This window comes from Capra hircus, chromosome 7 (genome assembly GCF_001704415.2).
Source record: "Capra hircus breed San Clemente chromosome 7, ASM170441v1, whole genome shotgun sequence".
NCBI lineage: Eukaryota > Metazoa > Chordata > Mammalia > Artiodactyla > Bovidae > Capra > Capra hircus.
The window spans coordinates 3,529,639-3,551,498 of record NC_030814.1 but is presented as its reverse complement, the minus strand read 5'-3'; the positions used below and the strand labels follow the sequence as shown (position 1 = coordinate 3,551,498).

Sequence of the window (21,860 nt, the reverse complement as noted above, 5' to 3'; positions counted from 1 at the left end):
TGCCTGATTTGTTCCTGTCTTCCAAGATGTCAGATGAATAGTCTGCTTTATTTATAAATGAAACTACAGCTGAGAACAAAGGATGAGATTATAAAAAGAAAGAAAAAGCCTCAGAAAGATGAAGAAGGAGGTAAATGTGAGGCCTGTTCACTAGATGGATGAATTAACATCCTGAGTCACTGAGGCAACAGAATAAATAAAATCCACTTTCAGTGACTGATGGCGTCTTTGCCAGAAAGAAAAGAAAACAGTAGTCAAACTGACATCCATTTTTCTCATATTTCACAGATTCAGAATGAATTCAGAAATGGAGGTTTACATTAAAGATGGGTAATCTCAAGCAGCACTCTCCAATACTGTAGCCACTACAGAAATTAGTCCACATAGCCAGCTACTGAGTACTTGAAACACGCAGAGTACAAACTGAGACATGCTTAAAGGGAAAACAGACACCAGACTTCAAGATTTCAGATAAAAAAGGAACGTAAAAAGAATGTAAGACATCTCAGCAGTAATACTTTTAATTGATTACATGACGCAGTGATAATATTTTAGATACATTTTTATTAAATAGAGCATATTATTAAAAGGAATTCCACCAGTTCCTTTTCACTTCTTTCAATACTCTACTGGAAAACTTTAAATTACACATGTAGCTCACATTTGTGGCTTTCATTACATTTTGTATTGGACAGTACTGGCCTAGAATGAGAATCAAAGATACTTGAAATTCAGGCGAGTGACAATACATGAAAAATACTCTCTCCGACTCAAACAAAAGGGCCTGAACTTCATTAAGAATTCCATTTGCTAACTGTTCCTTGAGTCACAGATGCTGATGTGATTTTGCACAGTATTCAGCGTGTTACACTGGTCCCTGGAGCATTTTTGCTCTTTAGGATTATGATCTACAGAGCGGAGATTGAAAGAACTTAATTCTAAGTACATATTATACATATAAATTCTAATATGTAAGTATAAATTCTAAACGATACAGATGTCACTGGAATATGGAGCTTATATATATACGTGTGTGTGTGTGTATAATTTTTGAGGTCAGAACATCAGAGACAAGAACCCTGAGAAAACTGAGGTGTGCCGTTTCTTTCCTGAACTCCTCCGATATCTGTCTTGTTATCAGTCTCTTCACTGATGTGTTCTCAGTGCAACTCATCCTGCACACCGCAGCAAGAGTTCTGTTTTGGAAGATAAATTAGATTTTGTCACTTCCCTCCTCAAACACCCTCCAACAACTCCCACCAATGGTAGCATAAAGTCTAAATTCTAGCATTAAAGCTCGCTACCATCTCCCTGCGAACTAAGTCCCCACTCTCATCTCAGAACTGTCCACCGTGGGCAAACGCCCGGCCTGGCCAATCCCAGCGAGCCTGCGCCTTGCTCTGCGGGCCGCCTCCCTCCCGGCTGCACCGAGCTGCTTCAGTGCAACCCTGGGGACCTCCAGGCATCTGCTGCCTAGATGCCGTCATCCACGCCACCCACCACCCCCCAGGGTGCACATCTCACGACCCACCCAAGACCACTTCCTAGGATGAAGAGGAGGACACTGACGTTTACCTTCGTGGCCCCAGAGTCTAGTGCAGTGACGGACACAAACAAGGGGTTCGGTAAATATACTGGCGGCAACAACTGTGGTTTTCTCGTTACCATCTAGAGCCACACAAGGCTCTCATGATTCCAAAACGTCGAGCACTTTTCTATACCCCTCCTGTCCCACCACAGCCTGGAATGCTTTTCTGTTTGAAATTTGTTTACTGTTGGGGTCAGTTCTGTCAGAACAATACACATTTACTGTTACAAGAAACAGTTAGATGCTATGACACGCTGTCTCGTGCTGCACATGTGTGTTAGTTCCAAACCCTACTTCCTGAAATCAACTACTTCCAACTCTTTAGGTCTTTTTTTTTTTTTTTTTTAATTTTTCCCTCACTCTTACATTTCTAAGGCATTCCTTGTTTTCAAGGAGAACATAAGCAAGAGAAGGCAGGTCCCTCTCAAACGTCATGCTAACTAACCTATCCTGCAGAATACTTTACACATAACATACTCAGTAAACACTTGTTGGTTGATTAATGAGTAAGTGAATACTCGCGTGTTTTGGTGCTTGAACACACGCTACTCAACCGTCTGAAGCAGAGACACGTTCATGCACCACAGTCAGAGTGAGGGAACAAGTGAAAATGCAATGTCAAGACGCAGAGGAAGGAGATAATGAAAGGCAAGAATAGGTAGGCGGAAAACAGGGAATCACGTAATAGAATGTGGGTGAAATTCAGGTCCAGATAGATGTAGATTCGCCTTCTAGCTCAATAGCCTTGGAAAAGTTACAGAACTTTCCTGGGTCTTAGTTTCCTTATCTATAAAATGGGGATGATGCACCTTCCCGCCCGGATTTGTGGCAAGTATGCTCTATAAACGGAAGCTGCTTTATGATCACCGGGTATGTGTGTGGGGATAATAACAATGACAACATCACTATGGCAACCGTGAAGAGGAGGCCGACTTCTGGTTTAACCAGAAGCTTCTTTTACTGCTGAGGCTTCCCCAGACCAGGGTGGACACAGAAAGAAGCAGGGTGGTGCCTCTTGGTGACGGAGAGTGTGTGGGGAGGACGTGAGGACTCTTCCCTTCTAGACACACTGTAAAGGGCAGGATTCTAACTACACCTATAGTTCATTATCTTTCTGTTTGATGGCTTTTCCCCAGAGAGACTACCAGGAAAAATCAAGTCTCTTTTGGCACACTCAGAAGCACAATAACATATTTCAGAAATGACAATGGATATGTGATTACTGCTAAAATTTAATACATGTGCTTGATGGAAAAGTAAATTTTGTAACATCCTATACTAATGTAATCCATACACTGAATAAAGACTCTATCTTCAACTTTCTATTTAGATAAATAAGCCAGAATCTCAAGACAATAAAGTCTCACTAGAGGGTATCCAATAGCAGAACTTTAAATTGCTTTCAGCGTCTCCATGATGATTCAGTGCATTAATGATAAGTGATTGGTTAAAAGCATTTAAATCAAACTTATGTTCTTGAAATTTTCCATGAACAAAGACAATATCCATTTAGAAAGATCTCACAAAAATGAGTTTGTTGTAGAAAAAAAAATAGTAAATTATTTTAAAGCATTTGGCTAGTGGATAACATAATTGAGTAGGTGGAATATAACCTAAGCCCTTGAATCGCAAAAGAGTTATAGGTGATGGGTAATCAAAAACATCTGTGCTCACTTACATTTACCATGGAAACATGGAACTATGAAATAGCTGATGCCCATAAGCTGATCTGCAAAGAATGAAACCTCAAAGCAACTAACATTTGAATTCTGTCCTCACCGCCCTAAATAACCTAAGAGTAGAAAGAAGGAAGCGTCTCTTCATATATAGTAGCAGAGAAGTAGCAGCAAGGTCCACGGCATACGCAGCAGACTTTGTTAGCTTTGCCATATTCTTATATGCTATTATATGTATAATGTATGTAAATATTTATTATATATAAATATATTATGAATATATTATATTCATATATAATGTATAAATTCATATATATTATATATTCATATAAAATATATAATGTATATATTCATATTCAAATACATATGTATTATATATATATAAATATATATTTTATTATAGCTAGTAACTATTTACTATGATCCAAAAAGGAAAAGAAAACCCCAAACAGCAATAAGGATGGTATGTATGGATGTTTTTATATTTTTAATGGAAGCATGACAAGTGAAAACCAAGTCTCTAAAACGGAAATAATTTCTAATTAAATGACTTCATCTTACAAATTTTAATTATTATTATAATAACAAAAGTAGAATTTAAGAAATCTGAATTTAAATATTTGAGTAAATTAACAATGTATTTCTTTCCACCTCTTTCGATGAAAGCACAGAAGTTTCTTGGGATTAGCTCTCTTAAGGTTGGCTTTCCTATGTCCCAGAATAAAATCAAAACCAAACTATAAACAAGCGAAAACCTTCCTTTTCTGAATGAAAACTTGACCTTTGGTCAACTTCCTAGATGTGTTCTCCAAAAACGGCACATGCACCGCTGCTTAAAGTATCAATGAGTCCCTGCTGGTAGATGGCATCTGTCTGGTCCAAGAGAACTGTAAAGAAGCTGGTGAGGACCGTGATGCTTAGCCTCCCTGAGTACACTCGTTCTCACAGCCGGACGTGTAACTTCTAGGGATACGGGATGCTATGCCGACTGACCGCTTTAAAAGCTACCAGCTCCCGGGGGCTGACGCCTCTAAGCCAGGGTAGTGCCCACACCCGTTCTACGTGGATCTCATCTCCTTGTACTTGAGCCTTCCTCTGGTGGTGAAAGATGTCTCCTGACTGCTGCTGGCTGAGCTGTGGCTTGGGCTGCCACAGGGCCTCCTACAGAAGAGGACCGCCTGTCACCGCCCTGTGGCAAGCGGAGGTTCCCACCCTTTGCCCTTCCGAGTTAGACTGGGTCAAGTGCATCCTGTAAGAGCTAAACGTCTCAGTGCTGAGCTGAACCTGGCATGATCTCCGGGCTTCCCTGGTGGCTCAGCAGTAGAGAATCGACCTATAGTGCAGCAGACGCGAGAGATGCACGTTCAGTCCCCGGCTCGGGAAGAGCCCCTGGAGGAGGGCATGGCAACCCACCCCAATATTCTAGCCCGGAGAATTCCACGGGCAGAGGAGCCTGGTGGGCTGCGGTCCACAGGGTCGCAGAGAGTCAGAAACAACTGGAGTGACTCAGCACGCAAGGACAATACGACCTCGTGGTAGGCAAGGCAGCTAAATGTTTAACTTTTAGTTATTTCTTTTGGTTTTAAGCCCATATGTAACCCAGAGTAAACAACAATCCTGCTGAAGTCATGAACAAATTAACTTTAGTAACATCTTCATTCATTCATGTTATTTTAGGAGGTTCATGTGGCTGCCCTGTGATAGACCGTAAGGTAAGAGGAAGACAAAGAATCCAACTGCGTGGCTAGGGCGCAACCAGTGGCGACACTCAGGTACATTTCGAGGGCAGAGCTGACCTGGCTTGTTAGCGGATACTGATGAAAGGTATGAGGGAAAGCGAGGCATCAGGGGCATTTAAGTTTTGGCTGGAGTAACTAAGTAAACTGTTGTTGCTCAGCAGCTAAGTCATGTCTGACTCTTTGTGACCCCATGGACTGTAACCCACCAGGCTCCTCTGTCTATGGGATTTCCCAGGTAAGAATACTGGAGTGGAACCAAGTGAAGAGTGACGCCATTTGAGACGGAGAAGACCAGCAGGGGCAGCCTTCCACTCTGCATTTAGATTAACCCTCTGAAGAGTAAGGACTCTCATGAGCCATGTGGGGAAATGAGGCTTTGAGAACAGTGATGATGAGGATCCAGCTTTATAATCAGCATTACATACTTAATTCCTTTTACAAGAAGCAGGAGCGAATAAAGAAGAGAAAGGAGGAAAGGCAAAACACATCTCTAAGCCTGCAAGCACATCGTGTGTTAAATGGAAACAACCCCGAAGTTCCACTTCCTTCACTGTTCAAGGAGAAAATCCTTTACTAGGTACTTCGGGATAAAGGATCTGCAACTATATGGTGCTTGAGAAACATGCTATTGCTGTAATTTAACTCACTGTATGTGGGCTTCAAGATGCACAGTGGCATTCCAAACCAACTTTTAAAGAAAATTGCATGGAATTTTCAAGACATCAGGAGCGTTCTTAAAAGTTATGCAGAGAAAACGGATTTTTGATAGTTATGAATTACATTCAGTGCTGCCAGATTGTAGGGAACGCTCTTTTTGCCTCAGTATGGTTAGAATTACTGTTGACAAAGTTTTAATTTAAATTTTTAAGGATTTAAATGGAAGAATATAGGTCACTGGATTTTCGTTCACTGCGTAAGGATGACTAGTGGCAGAAAGCAAGCATGTTAGTGAGGGTCCAATTTTGGCCCTGGAGTCCATCTTCTCTGTAGTGGTGGGGAGCTGAGAATGTGTTGGCAAGAATAATTTAGCTCTCAGTCGGGCAACCAGTGGACGGAACGCACACAGTTAGAGACCTGGCTGGCACAGAACAGAAGCTCAGTTCAGAAAACACTAAACGCGTTTGTGAGAGGCTCAAGGCCGCACAAATCATATATTACAATCATAAGCTGGAAGGGATTCGATCTTGCCTAGCAGGTTGTAGATTTAGATAGATTTGTAATAGTCTGAAAATACACTACACAGCTCCAAAGTCTAATTCTAAAAATTTTCAACTGGTTTCCTGAAGTTGACAAAAAAGAGGTAAATATTTGTAGAGCCCACTGCATGTAAAACAGGTTTTAAAGAGCCTTGAGATATATCAGGAAATCTTAAGAAATTACAGTAGGTGTCTAATTTAAATGTTTTCTTAAAATAACTAATTTAAAAGTATGTGCTATGTAGGCTATTAAAAATAAAAATTTGTTTTTAATAAAAAGTTAAAAATTCCATTGTTTTCATAAATCCAGAGAATAGAATAGGTTTCAAATCCACATTCTGTTTAACAAAAAGATGAAGTGTGTGCTGTGAGCAAAGCAGCGTAATTACTGAAAGGCTGTTTGCGAGATCTGCCTTTCTGTGTAACTGTGTGTGGGGGGGGACCTTTCTTCAGGCCTCTGCTGGGTTTGGTGCCCCATCTGTCCTCAGTGCCCCCAGTGCTATAACCAATGTTTTCTTTCACAGACTGATGAATGTGATGGATAATAAGGACACGTGTAGCACACACTCGTGTGCACTCCCTGAATTTGCTCTAACCCCAAAACAGTGTGGAAGCAAAAGATCATGACATACATTTTAGGGGGATATGCATTTATGGAGTAAAGGACTGGCCTTCCCTATAAAACAGTTTATAAGCAAGTAAATAATGAATAACGGTATCCTGATAGGCACCACACTGAAACCTCTGACAACAAAGAAGCCACAGATTACGTGCAAATTTCAGCATGCCTGCTAAATTCATCTCTCTCTCTGCCACTCAAGAAAGCATTATCAAAATCCAAGTGCGTGAAAGTAAGAAATCCTACCGAATCTAGTCTAATTCAGAAATTTTTACAAAGAAAATGGTTTGCAAACCTTGACTGCAAGGTGCGCTGTAATGGCGAAAGTTGAAAGCGAATGCTTTAGAGGATCTCACCCAATTTCTTATGTAAACCAGAGCAGAAGGTATGATTCTCATAAAAAGCCAAGTACATTTGCCTCAACATAAAATAGGACTGATTGAATTTCAAACTCTTCATTTATTTTGTAGAGCTGAAATGTTAAGTTCCTTATTGCTGTTCAAAATTGGCTTGAGTCTTATTTATTATGATATATATATATCATGTATTTCATATATATGCTATTTAATATGTATATTATTATCAACACACACACACACACATATAAAACAGTAGCCCCTCTTTATCTGTGGGGGATACTTTCCAAGACTCCCAGAAGATGCCTAAAACTTGGATAGCACTGAACCCTATGTATACCATGCTCTTTCCTATACACACATACCTATGATAAAGCTTAACTTATAAGTTAGGCAAAGTAAGAGAATATCCAAACTGTAAGTATCACTATTCTTGCACCTTTGGGACCCTTATTAAGTAAAATAAGGGCCACAGGAACACAAGCACCGTGCTACTGCAACGATCAGCCTGGGAACTGCAAGGACTACTCGGGGACAGGCAGAGCCAGCAGCCGGGACTCACGGGCACAGGAGGAGTTCACCCTCCAGGCGGGATGGTGCGCACGGCACAAGGGTTCAGCACGCTGCTCAGAAAGGCACACGATGTGAAACTTATGAATTGCTTATTTCCGGAATTTTCTACGTAATATTTTTGGACCACAGTTGACTGTGGGTAAATGAAATCATCAATAGGGGAGACTGGCTTCCCAGGTGGCGCTAGTGGTAAAGAACCCACCTGCCAATGCTGGAGACGTAAAAGACCCGGGTTGGATCCCAGGGTCGGGAAGATCCCCTGGAGAAGGAAATGGCAGCCCACCCCAGTACTCTTGCCTGGAGAATCCTGTGGACAGAGGAGCCTGGTCGGCTACAGTCCATGGGGTCGCAGAGAGTCAGACCAGGCTGAAGCAACTTAACACACAGTCTCCTCATTCAGTTAGAAGAAGCTTTTGGTTACTATAGGGCATAAATGATTTAAAATTTCAAATGTAACCCTCCTCCTCAAGGAGTTTCAGAAAGGGTCATTCTAGATGGCTTCCTCTGGGTCATGAGCAGCTCTCTACATGTCTGTCCCATCCTCAGTACCCCAGAGAAGCGTCTCTGGACTTGAAATCTCCAAACTGGACTTGCCAAGGCTGACTTGGGAAAGATTTACTAACAAAGGGCAGGAAGGGGCTGGGCCTTTGAGGGCATTACTGTGATTTCAAATCTAAAAGAACAGAAGAATCCTTCGTGAGAGGAAACGAAATATCTTCAAAGCAAAACTGCTTTCTTGGAGAAGCTCCTAGAGCCATATGTGAGGAAAGAGAGAGTAGGAAGAAAAAAAATTGGAAATTTAACCCAAGAAAGAGAGATGATTAAAAATATATTACAAGTATCAATCAAAGAGTACTTAGCTAGTTTTCTATATCCTTTTTTTCTGCTTCTAAGAATTATTTATTATATAAAAGTATTTAGGCAAGCAAAATTTACATGATATCAGTATGAAGGTAGTTCATTCTAAAGAGCCATAATAGAAATAGAAAAGAACCATAACAGCAATGTCCATAACTCCTTGAAGACAATTCTTTCTTGCTTACTCCTGATGTTTAATTTTTAAAGTCTCCTTTTCTGTGCCCACACGCAGTGATTCTCCATGAAAGACAAGCTGCTTTCAGGCATTCGGCACGCGCTGCATACAGAAGCACACAGGCTGGATCAGCCATGTCAAATTCAACACAGTTGTTTGAAAAGTTGAAAAGTTCAGACTATTTATTTAATGTCATGCAGATAAACCCAAGAAAAGGAATACATTTGACAGGTAAATTCTAACTGACTGAGTCTTAAAAAGCCAAGAGAATGATTTAGGATAAGAGTTACAATGAACAGTTTAATATTTAAGTTATTGATAAAAGTTTGACTTAATTAGGAAATTAAATTAACCAAACTACCTTTCTGCCTCAAACTTCCATTTAATATCTATTCTAAGTAAAATCATAAAGAGAATCTGATTCTCTGACTCCCAAAAATATGAGAGGAAAGGAATATTAACACTTATTCATGGATAATAAGATCAATACATGGGGTTTGAAGAGCTTGAGAAGGTTGGCACCGTCCATCTCAAGAATAGCGTCCACCGTGTGCCACGGAAATCCAGCAGCTTTCTACTCAAGCGGGCTGCTGACTGACAGATCTAGCTCGTATCTATCCTTGGAAAGAGGTGAACAAGAGCAGTGGTTTTCAAATTGCTAGTCACTCTAGTCAGTGATGCAATCACTTTAGTGAACACCCAACAAGCACTTTAAAGGCAAAATGTATTTCTCACTGTAGAACAAGGGAGTTTAAAAGCCCTGAAATGAGATGATGTCACACCTTACAGTTTGAACACTTTTTCTACTTATTTCCAAATGGGTCCAAGAGGTCATATTTTAGCACTTAAATGCAGAACATCTGAGACAAAATCGGAAGGAAATTCCCAGAGAATTCATGGGGCAGCTAAAATATAAAAATACTTCTCTTTCCCAAGTTCCACTCCTAATTTCTCCAAAAGCAGAAAGTAAGGTAGAATTAGGAGAGTGCTGGATACAGGGATACCTGGGAGCTGCTGCAGGGCGGGTTCCAGACCACCACAGTGAAGTGACAAGAAAGTGAGCCACACGGAGCTTTTCAGTCTCCCAGTGCATATAAAAGTTATGCTTATACGATACTGTAGTCTATTACGTGCATGATAGCATTATGGTTTTTTTTTAAAGAATGTACATAATATTTTGATTACTTTTTGCTAAAAAGTACTATCATCTGAGCTTTCAGTATGTCACAGTAGTAACATCAAGACTACTAATTACAGATCACAAAGAAATACAGTAAGAAAGGAAAAGCTTGAAACATTCTGAGAATTACCAAAATGTGACACAGAGACACGAAATGAGCAGATGCTGCTGGAGGAATGGCACCCACAGACTTGCTCTCCAGAGGGTTGCCACAAAACCTCCCATGTGTAAAAACTGCAGTGCCTATAACTTGCAATAAAACTAAGCAAAATAAAACGAGGTCTTCCTGTGTATGGAACTAGAAGTTTCTAGTGTGTTGAGAATCCCTAAATGAGGATTCTCTAAAACCCAGGGGGGCTGAACTTGCTGCGTTTATAATGGAAAGGTTGGACTTGTGATGGGAACTAAAATAGGTTTCAGGCTGGAGGAATGAAAGGCAGAAAATACAGCAATATAAGACTCAGAGAGCAGCACAGACATAGAAGATAAATTTCTTTAAAAAGCCCAATTCATTCAAATAACCAAAGTTCTTCAGAAAAACGAGTGATGCCATGTCTCCAGCGTGAAATGCACAAGATGAGCCCGGCACATCTTGACATAATGGGTCAGTGTCAAAAGGACAGGGGAATCAACCCGAAGAAGCGTCTACTGCCAAAAGGACAATCTGAGAAACAATTAAAAGAATAACTAGGGACTGTTGAGATCATAATCACACCTACACAAAAGTAACGACTGCTCATTGGTCGCCTTGGAGAATACTGGAAACCAAATTAGCATTTTGGAAAATGGTAAATAAAGAGAAAAAAATCCTGTATTATTCCGTCCTTTCCTATATAAATTGAACTCAAGTAAACCAAGAAGTTAATAAAGGAAAGTTGCTCTCAGTATAAGGAAATCTTGCTAATAAATGAGGAAGACCTGGTAAGGCTTAATCCTACCAGTGTCCGTGGGTGTAACAAGGTGAGCCTAATTAGTGAAGGACAAACAGTAAAATCAATTAGTTTAATGTTTAATTTCTATTTTGCTACAAGTGTTACTATCATTTTCTAGTGGGAAAATTGGCAGAAGTTTTTGTTTCACTTTATTTTTTCCAAATAAATATCAGATGCCAAGTGTCTTACATAGGCTAATTAACCGGGGAAGAGGGAAGGAGATTTAGTCAAAAACACAGCTGGGGAGGGTGAAATGTCTTAGATTATGTGACAGGGAAGGGGAGACCCTAAGAGAGCCCTCGCAGACCCAGTTCACTGCTGCAGGAGGGAGAGGTGGAGCCCTGAGCTTCAGCCTGTCTCCTGCTCGCTGTGAACTATCTCAGCAGATGAGAACACTGATGCTAAAGACCCCGATGCTGGGAAAGCCTGAAGGCGCGAGGAGAAGGGGACACCAGAGGACGAGATGGCTGGATGGCATCACCGACTCCATGGGCATGCGTTTGAGCAAACACCGGGAGTTGGTGATGGACAGGGAGGCCTGGCGTGCTGCAGTCCATGGGGTCACAAAGAGTCGGACACGACCGCGACTGAACTGGACCGATGCTGAAGAGCATTAAAGGAGGCAGACAGCAGAGCCACACTGAAGAGGCTCCATTTTCACTCCTCAGAGGACATTCCTGGGAGCGGCACTCCTAACAGAAGAGGACCGAGAGGCGCCGACTCAGGCGAGGACACTGAGGCCCCAGGACTTCTGAGCTCGGGCTCAAGAAAGAGCCCAGAAAAGAGGGCGACTGCTGATGCTTCAGGGGACGGCACAGAGCTGTGGGTCTCTAGAAATACCTGGACTTTAAAACACTGCTGGGAAGCCACGTCTCTTAATGTTAGCTGAACTGCTTTTAAAGGACCATTTAAATAAAGAAATCATTTCTATAAGAAAAGCTGGGAAATTTAAGAAGTTATCTGCACATAATCCAGTAAATGATTTAGAGGGAGATTATAGTTCCAGTGTCGCTAATTAATGAAAACCTATATGGGCTCGATTTCCTCATCCATTAAAAAAGAGTAATAATATTTATGCTTCCTTCATAAACTTTTGGTAAAAATTTAGAAAGAGTGCAAGAAAAAATTTAACTCCTGAAGAATTATATACAACTTTGCAGTTAAGAAACATTTGTTGAATATATGAATACATCCTGAGTATCAGTGAGAGCTCTACCTCCTGGCACAGAAATGTTTCACCACAGAGTGCAGCTAATGCTTGGCGTCAGCACAACAAAGTTATAGTGAGTAAGCACGGTAAACCTATTAAGTTCTATAACTATATAATTAAAGCTCATGGAGTAGTTGCTTTGTGATACTTTTTTTTTAATACAAAGATGGACAAAACACGGTATCATGAATTTCAGTTACATCATTTAAGCTCTGACAACTGGGACAATCCAACAAAGCTTTCTAGTAATAAATACTCCTAAGCACATCACTGACCTATGAGTGGTTATCCAAGAGACTGATTTATTATTGAATACAGGCTGAGTGCCAAAGAATTGATACTTTTGAACTGTGGTGTGGCAGAAGACTCTTGAGAGTCCCTTGGACTGCAAGGAGATCCAACCAATCCATCCTAAAGGAAATCAGTCCTGAATATTCATTGCAAGGACTGATGTTGAAGCTGAGACTCCAATACTTTGGCCACGTGATGGGAAGAAGTGACTCACTGGAAAAGACCCTGATGCTGGGAAAGACTGAAGGCAGGAGGAGAAGGAGATGACATAGGATGAAATGGGTGGATGGCATCACCAACTCAATGGACATGAATTTGAGCAAACTCTGGGAGATAGTGAAGAACAGGGAAGCCTGAAGTGCTGCAATCCATGGGGTCACAGAGTCAGACACGACTTAGTGGCTGAACAACAACACAATATCATACAGTTACTCACAAACTATGTGAACCTGAATTTCCACATCTGTTAGCTGGAATACTAACAGTCCATATCTAAAACAGGGTGCTAAGGGAATTAAATGAATACACGTGATTAAATGAATGAAAACATCCAATAAATGTTAGCTATTCTATTGTTATGAAAATTAACATTTCACATTCTTTCATTCGAGCTGGGTACTTGATTAGTAGTTAGAACCCAGAGTAGTGTTCCCTTTTATAGATGTTAAGAGAAGTTGTTACCATGGGAATGGTGACTAAGACAGGAAAAGTCGAAATGAAAGCTGGAACTTACTCTGAATTTTCAACTAGAATATTTTCATAAGGTTTCTTCAAAATTTGCCCGTGTGTGCGCGTAATCACTTTGGATGATTTCTGCTCTTTCTTTAGATTAACCAATGCACGCAAACGCACCCATTCCAACACCTGCTCGCGCTCCGAGCCTTCCCTAGACCGCGCCACCTCAAACGCCCTCCCTTCTCCTCTGCGCCCACCGCGCCTCCTCCAGCAAAGACTTCATTCGCTTATGGCCCTGTCCTCCTGAGTCCCTACGTCTCATAGGGCCTTTTAAAAAAATTTGACACCATCATGTTGCTCGAAACATTCTCACTGCTTTTATCTGCTTTCCCTATGTTAAGAGTATATACTTCTCACTCATCTCTGTATACTCCACAACGCCTAGCCAGCACACAGCCAGTAAACATCTGCGGAATGAAACAGAAATGGAGCCAGCCCAGAACACATCCCAGGATTAGAAAGAAATTTAGATATTATGTCGGTCAACTCCTTACTCCAGTGCTTCCAACCTTCCATCTTCTTTTCAAGAGATTATCTCAGTTTGAATAACTCTTTAAGAAAGAGCTCACTACCACTTAAGACATCTGGTTTCAATAAATCTTAAACATTAGGAAACTGTTTTTTTTGTGGGAAACAAGAAATCTAGTATTATAGCAGTTATCTTGATGTTTATTGCAGTCCCCTTTAGATTTACTAATTGCTGATATAATACTGATAATAATCAATAATGACCATATTACAGCACAGTTCAAGGAAAATAAATGCTTAGTCTGAATATTGAAGGGTACTAAGGGTACTAAAGTAGGCACTCTGAAAAAATGACTTTTTATGTGATTTGGGACAAATTTCTTTTATCTATAACAGAACTCCTTCATGAGATTAATGTTAAAAGTTAATTAAAATTAAAATCAGGCTTTCTATTTTAAAAATGCTAATAAGTGAGAAAAGGAAAGTGGGAAAGTAAATATTTCAGTTAACAATTAAGTTGTATATGGAAATTAAGTATTTGGCTATAAAAATTAATAAATTAACTGAAGCAACAACATTAGTGTATTTGGAGGTATAAGAAAGTTCAGGGCAAGCACAGAAATTGGTCCATTTGTCTTTTAAATGTAAGTTAGAAGATTTCTTAATTAAAAAAACTCTATTACATACAAAGCTAGAGTTGGCCCTTGAATTGGTTATGGGAGACTTTTCTTAAAAGAAATGTCTTAAGAAGTGCTTCTTTTAATTATAATTCTTAAAAATTATAATTACCAAAATTTTGGTGAAAAATCATGACCATTACTGAAAAGAAAGAAAAAAGACAATAACAGTTGTTAAGTACAAAAGGAGACATACAAACCCAATGGTGAGGTGCTCCAGGAACAGAAGACTTACAAGTGACGAGAAATGACTTTTAAGATGGGCACACCACAAGGAGAATTTGCAACAATCAAAGATTTAGCATTTTAGTATTATTTTGTTAGAAACAGTAAAAGCTATCTATATTTAAATAACAGAATGGAGAGAAAATGTGAATAATCACCAGGAAACAATAAGGCACTCTTCTTGACTTGCAAATCTATTTTTAAAGTTTGTCTCTCTCACTTCACAACTATTAGAGTCATTCCTGCTGACAAAAGGAGCTGAATCTTACCCAGCAATCTTGGAGTAGTCTGAAATACAATTGAAAATGAAACAAAACGTAGAAGAAAAAAAAAACAAGAATTTAATTTTAAATGGAACATCACTGTATGTAATGCATACCTAATAATATGAAAAATAAGATGGCATAAGAAAGGGCCAAACTATCTTTCACGTAAGATTTTCTTCTTGAATCAGCACTGGTTTGGCAAGAAAAGAAAAAGAGACACTTCTGATACTAGTGCAACCCCAAGTGCTTGTTGGGGTCTCTTTTTGTTTCTTTAGTGTGCTTATTCTGATCATGTATCCAGGATCTAATTTGGGTTAACTAATAGCTGAAGAGGTCTGGTATCCCAGGAAAAGGTAGTGACCGTACCACCTATTAATCCTTCCATAGTGCCAGAAGGTCAGCAAGGCTGGGGTGAGGCAAGGGCTAGACCTGGGCAGAGATGAATGGCTGCGGGCACTCCCTGCCCTTTCTCTCGTCCGGAAGAAGGAGGCGCATTACCGGTTTTCCTTTCCTCCTCCTGTAATCAGCAGGCGGCGCTGTGCTCTGGGCTCCGCAGGACTCAGGCCTCAGGGGCACACACACCAGCAGGCCACTCGAGCACAGGGCCCGCACCCAGCAGGTACTGAGGCAGTGTCTGTGGACAGTGTGTCCATCGCGGCAGGCCAGCTGAAATGGCATCTGACATGATAATCGCTGGAACACTGACCTCCTTTTCTGGGAGGTCACTTTGGCCCAAAGTAACCCAAAAGCTTCCACGGCAGGCCTGTGGTTGAGCGCTCAATCTCGGAGCAGGCAGAGGGCTGGGCGAGCACAGGAGGGGCAGCAAAGGGCTGTTCTGGGGCAGCAGGGACCCTGGAGGCCCCAGATGGCTAGGTCAGAAGTTGAGTGTTTCCAGTCCTCTTTAATTAAAAGGTTATTTGACAACTTGAGACAGGAAGCAAAAAGATATCCCTTAGAGTGCATTTCCAAGACCCTCAGGAGTGCTAAAGTCAAAGGGAATGTGCTAACAACCCACAAACCAGGGTCCTTTTTACAACTGCTCCCTGACACAGTGTCACACTGGTGACCTTCACTGCCAAGATGCGAGCTGAGAGAAGGGTTTTCTTCATCCATCTTGTTTATTAGACCATAGGGTCTCTGCCTTACTGCCCAAGACTGGCTCTGACCTCCGCAGGCATGAAAGATACTCGCTGACTTCTCCTGTTCCCGTTAATCCTAAAGACATACCTTTCTGAAGGAGGAGAATTTTTCAACAGAAAAGTATTTGAAGGCAAGCGGCAAGGCAGGTTGGAAATTCTTCACTGACAAATTATTATAAGAACAAAAAAAAGCATAAGGGGAGCCAAATTATCCAAACAAAAATGAAGGTAATCCAGAGAAAAGAAAGGGAAGACACCTAAGATAGGGAGTCAAAGATTTTCGACTTTTTGGTGCATCTTTCTTTTCATTCCCTACAAAGAACAATATGGTTTAGAGAGCTCAGGTGTGGAAGCCAGTTAGGCATGCATGGACTAATAAAGGTCAAACTTATAAAGAACGATTCCCCCAAACAGAAGGCCACCCTTAGAGGAGGCAGAGGCCTGATTCTTCTTCACAAAAACAGAGAGTTCTTGCAATTCTAGAGTTAGAAGAACTGCTAGTTAGTGAGTATCCACTATGCCACCAGGCAAAATACAGATGCTTCTTATTCATTTTCACCACCTTTTACGGTCTGCATTATCATGTGCTTAACAGATGACAAAACTAAAAGGTTAAGTAACTTAGTCCAGATCATTTAAAAAAAAAAAAAGGTGAGGCAAATTCTAACCTAACTCTCTGACACCATAGTTTGAATTTTTTTCCTGTGATAACAGCCCATAACATTTATTTGTTTAGTGACAGAAGAGTGACAATTTTATTTTGTCTTTAGGGAGCAATTCCCCAAGACTGTATTTTCCATTCAGCTGTGCCTGAATTATTGATTTGTTTATAATTGTTATCCTTTACCATAAAGATCTATGTTCAATCTGGGGAATAAGAAGCCTATTAGAATGATACTTTTCTCCATAACAAGTATACCATATATCAATTAAAATGAACATAACTGCCTACCAGCCTGGCCAGGTGTTGCTAAGTACTAAAATACCACATTCAACACCTGTGAGAATCTCAACAAAAATTACAAACGATAAGCCAGGCGAGCTGCTGTTTCTGAATTGATGCAACCTGCAAAGAACTTCAAAAATCTCAGGATACTGTACTGGGAGCATGTACAAACACACCAAGGGGAAAGGAGGTCAGAAGGAGACTGGCTGGAATATGTGCAAACCAACAGGAAGGAGAATTAGGGTAGTCTCTTGAAGGATCAGAGTCCTCTGGTATCAGGCACATCAAATTGTACTATTTCTAAGTAGCTTCAAAAAAAAAAAATCCTACAGAATATATATTCAGTTAAAGAAGAAAAATAGCATCTGCTTTTCTTTCTTGAAATTTATAATTAACACAGGGCAAAGGATCACATCCTCCCCTAGCAGAGCAGTTACTTCCAAAAACATGCTGTTTCTCTGGTTACAATCAATAATCTTTTCTGCTGTCTTTTTGACAAAACTGTACATGTGTTATTGGCAGGGTACGAGGAGGAAGGGAGATGAGCTGAATGTTCAGTAGTTTTTTGAAATTTTACAATCAAGTAGCAATTATGGCACAATCTCATAAACTATCGACCTTTACCCTTTTACCTCAACTGTGCCCCAACATTTTGAAGAACACAACGGATGCACAGAAGCTTTCACCACAAATCCTTTGAGGACCTAAAACCCCAGGGAGAAGGAAGGGAGACAAGCTGGGCGGAGGGCTTGAGAGCTGGAGGGTATGAAAAAAGAAAACCACAATCGATTTCTCCATGGAGGGAGGCAACCCTCAAAATGTTCACTTCTAGTTTCTCTCAAGTAGACTAGGTCAGTGGTTCTCAGTTTCGGCTGACATTGCCATCGTCTAGGCCCATGTTATTGCCTAGGCACCACCTCTGGGAAACTCTTGAAATCCCTGCGTAAGGTTCAAGCATCAGGATGCTTTACAATTTCCCCAGGCGATCCCGACCTGCAGAGAGGGTTGACAAGAGCTAACCTAAATAATTCGGAGAGATGGATAAAGGCAGACCACATGGGCAAAGGATTAACATAATTTTCACCTCACCAGGAGGAAAAAACAAAAGCAAAACCTAAAATCTCAAAACACCAGAACAAGAGAATATCACTGAACAATAGCAGCAAACAAGAACAATACATAATAGCAACAGCAACAGCAAAGGGCTCTCCCAAGACCTTCCTTCCCAGGAAAGAAGAGGAGGTAGAAGAATTGTGTGAATCTTCCCTCTGTCCCTCTCCTGCAGGAAAGCAAGTTCGCTCAGCAGTACACACTGTGCTCTCATTAGACCAGGAACACGCGGGAGCACGAAGGCCGTTTACACGGGAGGAGACAGCCTCAGAGACGTGAAGGAACGTCCCGAAGGCCAAGGCACAAGGACCGAACTTGACTCCACAGCTGTCCCAGGTCTAAAGCGTCTCCTCTTCTCCATAACTTCCGGACCATTTCTTTGCACTGGCTAACTTACTGGTACTGCAACAATGTGTAATTTTAGGAACAGTTTCCATTGCGGGACTAGTCCACCCTTTTCCTGGCAGTAAATAAGACTGGAGAGGCAGGTAGGGGACTAATGGTAAAGGATTTCGAATGCCAAGTAAAGCGTTTGGAATGAATGAATGTACTAGTTAATTACCAAATATACAGGTATTGAGGATCTGCCTGGTTTGGGGCAGAGAGAACACTCTAAGGTCTAGACAAAAGGAAGGCATTGAAGGTTTTAGAGTTACTGTATCTTACAGGCAATCTAATATGCCAAACCAGAAAACAAACTACAAGCCAAAAGAAAACATCAAAACACTGCTTTCTCATGCTATAATTACGAAAAAAGACAACAACCCAGAAACAGTATGGATAAATCCATGTAAGAAATTTACCGTTCTCAAAAAATAAACTCAGAAAAGAAATTAGGGTTATCTTTAAGCCAAATCCTTTATGTTATTTTTTTATTTCTTGTTATAGCTTTCATGGAGTTTTTCCAAAGGATGAATTTAGTAACTGATAAAATACAACTCTCCCATTCAGGCCAGTATGATATCTTAGGATTGGAATCAATTATCAGCATATGTTGGATTAACAGTAAAAAAAAACAAAAAACCCAATATAATGAATTATTAGTTTCCCTCAAGGTAGAAATCATATTCTACAATGTAAAGAAATTTAAAAATCAGAAGAGAGAAATGGAAATCATTTTAAAACATCTAGTTAAAACTCTGTATTTAGATTAAATATGCAAATTAATAGTAAAAATATTTATAATGCGCTGAACAAAAGAGGAAAGCCTAGGTGGGTTATTTTCTTTATGACTCCAATAGGATGATTTCATCCTTTTCATATTTTTATATAATAACTTGCTTTTCTCCACTTGAAAGGAATATTTAAAATTAACATACTTAAACTTTTACAAACAAATGTATAGACCTTTTACTTCCTATATATCTAAACTTCCTATTGGAAGTTTCCAATGTTTTAGAGAATTTAAGGCATTAAGAAGGTTGGCATTTGGAATGTGAGCAAGAGTGCATTCGACATGACATAAATTAAGCAAATCACCACAACATAATAATTAAATTATATCAAATATTTAATTATCCTACCATTTATTTTCATCATACAGAAATTTTAGCCATATTTTTTTAATTCTATGTGAGTATGCGAGTATGTATATGAGTTCATGTGGTGAAAAAACTGATATATATACTCATTTTACTCTGGTTCTAATTTCAGGATTTCTTGATTTGGGGCAGTATGATCAGAGTTTGCCTAAGTAAAGATATAGCTCAGTCTCTATGAGACAGTAGCTTTTGATTTCTTTTGAAAATGCTTTCAAAGATCTTGTACCTTTGTATTCTTGAAAACGATTAGGACAATGGCTCATTACATACCGTAATCTGTGATTTTACAGGACACCAAATACAGCTCTTTCAGGTTTTGTCCTTCCTTGGCGATAACCTCCACACACCTGAAAGACATGCAAAGAAGTGGCGAGTTACACTAATGTGCTTCAAGTTAAATTAGCAGGAGTTTGGCCACGACTACCACAGGAAGAGGCCAGCACTTGATGAATACCACAGCTCTCTTCTTGCCACAAACCGCTTTCAAGGTGTTTCGGGAAAAGGTATTATATTCCCTGCTTTTTAAATTCAAGTGCTTTAATACTTAAATGACCTTAATTCAATACATTTATGACTAGTGCATCTTGTAAAGCTAAACTGATGAAAAAGAGATATTCCTCTAACAGCACTGTTACATTTGGTAATAAAAGATTAGTAAACATATGCTATATAATGCATATTTATCATTTACATTAAAAAGAGTAATGAAACTGTGAAACATGGATGCTCATTATAAGGGATTCCCTGGTAGCTCAGCTGGTAAAGAATCCGCTAGCAATGCAGGAGACCCTGGTTCGATTCCTGCGAAGGGAACTGGCTCATTATAAGTGAATGTAATATTGCTCATGGTTTAATTTTTAATGGTGGAGTTTGATCACACTGACACACATTTGTGAAGTTTTATTCAACATAAAAATGTTTAAAAAATCTGTGACACTGATTAAAGAAGAAAGAAAAATCATATGTATAGGAATATTAATATATTTCCCCTGGTTTTATTATTAATGTTTTAGATGAATTGTGACATATATATAGGCCATTTAAATAATATAGATATAGATGTGTATGATTTAGTCTCTTCTGGTTTCATTTAAGTTAAAATTTTGAGTGGTGCACCCTGCTCTAATGCCCACAGTGGAACATGTAACACAAACCTCAGTGAACTTTATAAACAATGATTAACAACACTATCTATCTGATGACTCAGTCCCCTGTAATATCAGAAAAACCTGTGCAATCAACCTGAACATGTCGGCATGTGCATCCTTCAATGCAGTCCCCGTTTTAATCTTTATAAACAACAGTTAAGTAAAAGGGTAAAAGCACAAAGAGTCATTAACCTTTTCTAGGAAGTAAGGATCAAGTAATTTGATACCTGTGTGTATAATCCATCAAAAAATTACCGGGTATCCATCTCTGTCTTTCAGATATTTTATTTGCTGTCCAGCTTATTTGTAGGTATCTTCATAAAATGTCAGGAAATTTTATACAATTTTACTTCACATAATTCATTACTGAAGGTTAAATTAGTTATAGAGAAGACATATTTTTCTTTTAAAAATATTTTATATAATATTGTCTTAATAGAATGATAAACATTTCTAAGTTCCTCAGACTAACTGAATAAACATTTTTTTGGCTATTAAAAAAAAAGATTTATTATAAAAAATGGGTAAGCTGTTCCATGGTTATAATAGAAAACTTAAAATAGTAACAATGTAATTATGATTGATATAGCTTATTATGAGGGAAATTTTTAAACCTAATTCTGCTAATGTAATATTTGAATAAAGTCTTAAAAAAGAAAAATAAAAGCAGAAATGAAGCTAACTACAGGCAACAACCATGTTTTACATATGACTTTTAAAACTGATTTTCATATCCTAAGGATAAAAATAAAGGCCCTGCTTGGTTATAATATCATAAATAGTTAATTTAAAAAGTCTGCTTTCTGCCATGCATAGCTCTCTGTCTGCCTCCATCACCTTCCAAAAAAGTTAGCAGATCCAACATGTTGTATGACCACAAAATGAAATATTAGTGCAGAAATATGTTCACATCATTTATTTTATTTTCACAGTCTTTTCAAATAGTTCAAAACGCCTGATTATGGAAAACAATCTAAACAGACACAATATCCTATTTGTGTTCTCACCACCTGATTCTGCATCAGATATGCTACAAGCACATGTGATCATAAGAGACACACAGAGCCGACTACAGACGGCAACTAACACAAAGTGATTTCCCCGTACAAGCCAGATCAAATGCTATTTCACAGGCAACAAGAACTGGTATTCACATAAAATAAGATAATCAATCACTGGGTAGAAACTGTCCTAAAAATGATGAAAGGCCAT

At 39.5% G+C, this 21,860-nt stretch overlaps 1 protein-coding gene across 1 annotated transcript in view; it reads right to left on the bottom strand.

Moving 5' to 3' along the window:
* FBXL17 (F-box and leucine rich repeat protein 17) overlaps nt 1-21,860 on the bottom strand; it is a 517,577-nt gene that overhangs the window by 156,803 nt on the left and 338,914 nt on the right. Inside the window, exon 7 of the mRNA XM_018049987.1 lies at nt 19,771-19,847. Within this exon, the coding sequence (XP_017905476.1) occupies nt 19,771-19,847 (77 nt within the window). The remainder of the gene's footprint in view (nt 1-19,770; nt 19,848-21,860) is intronic.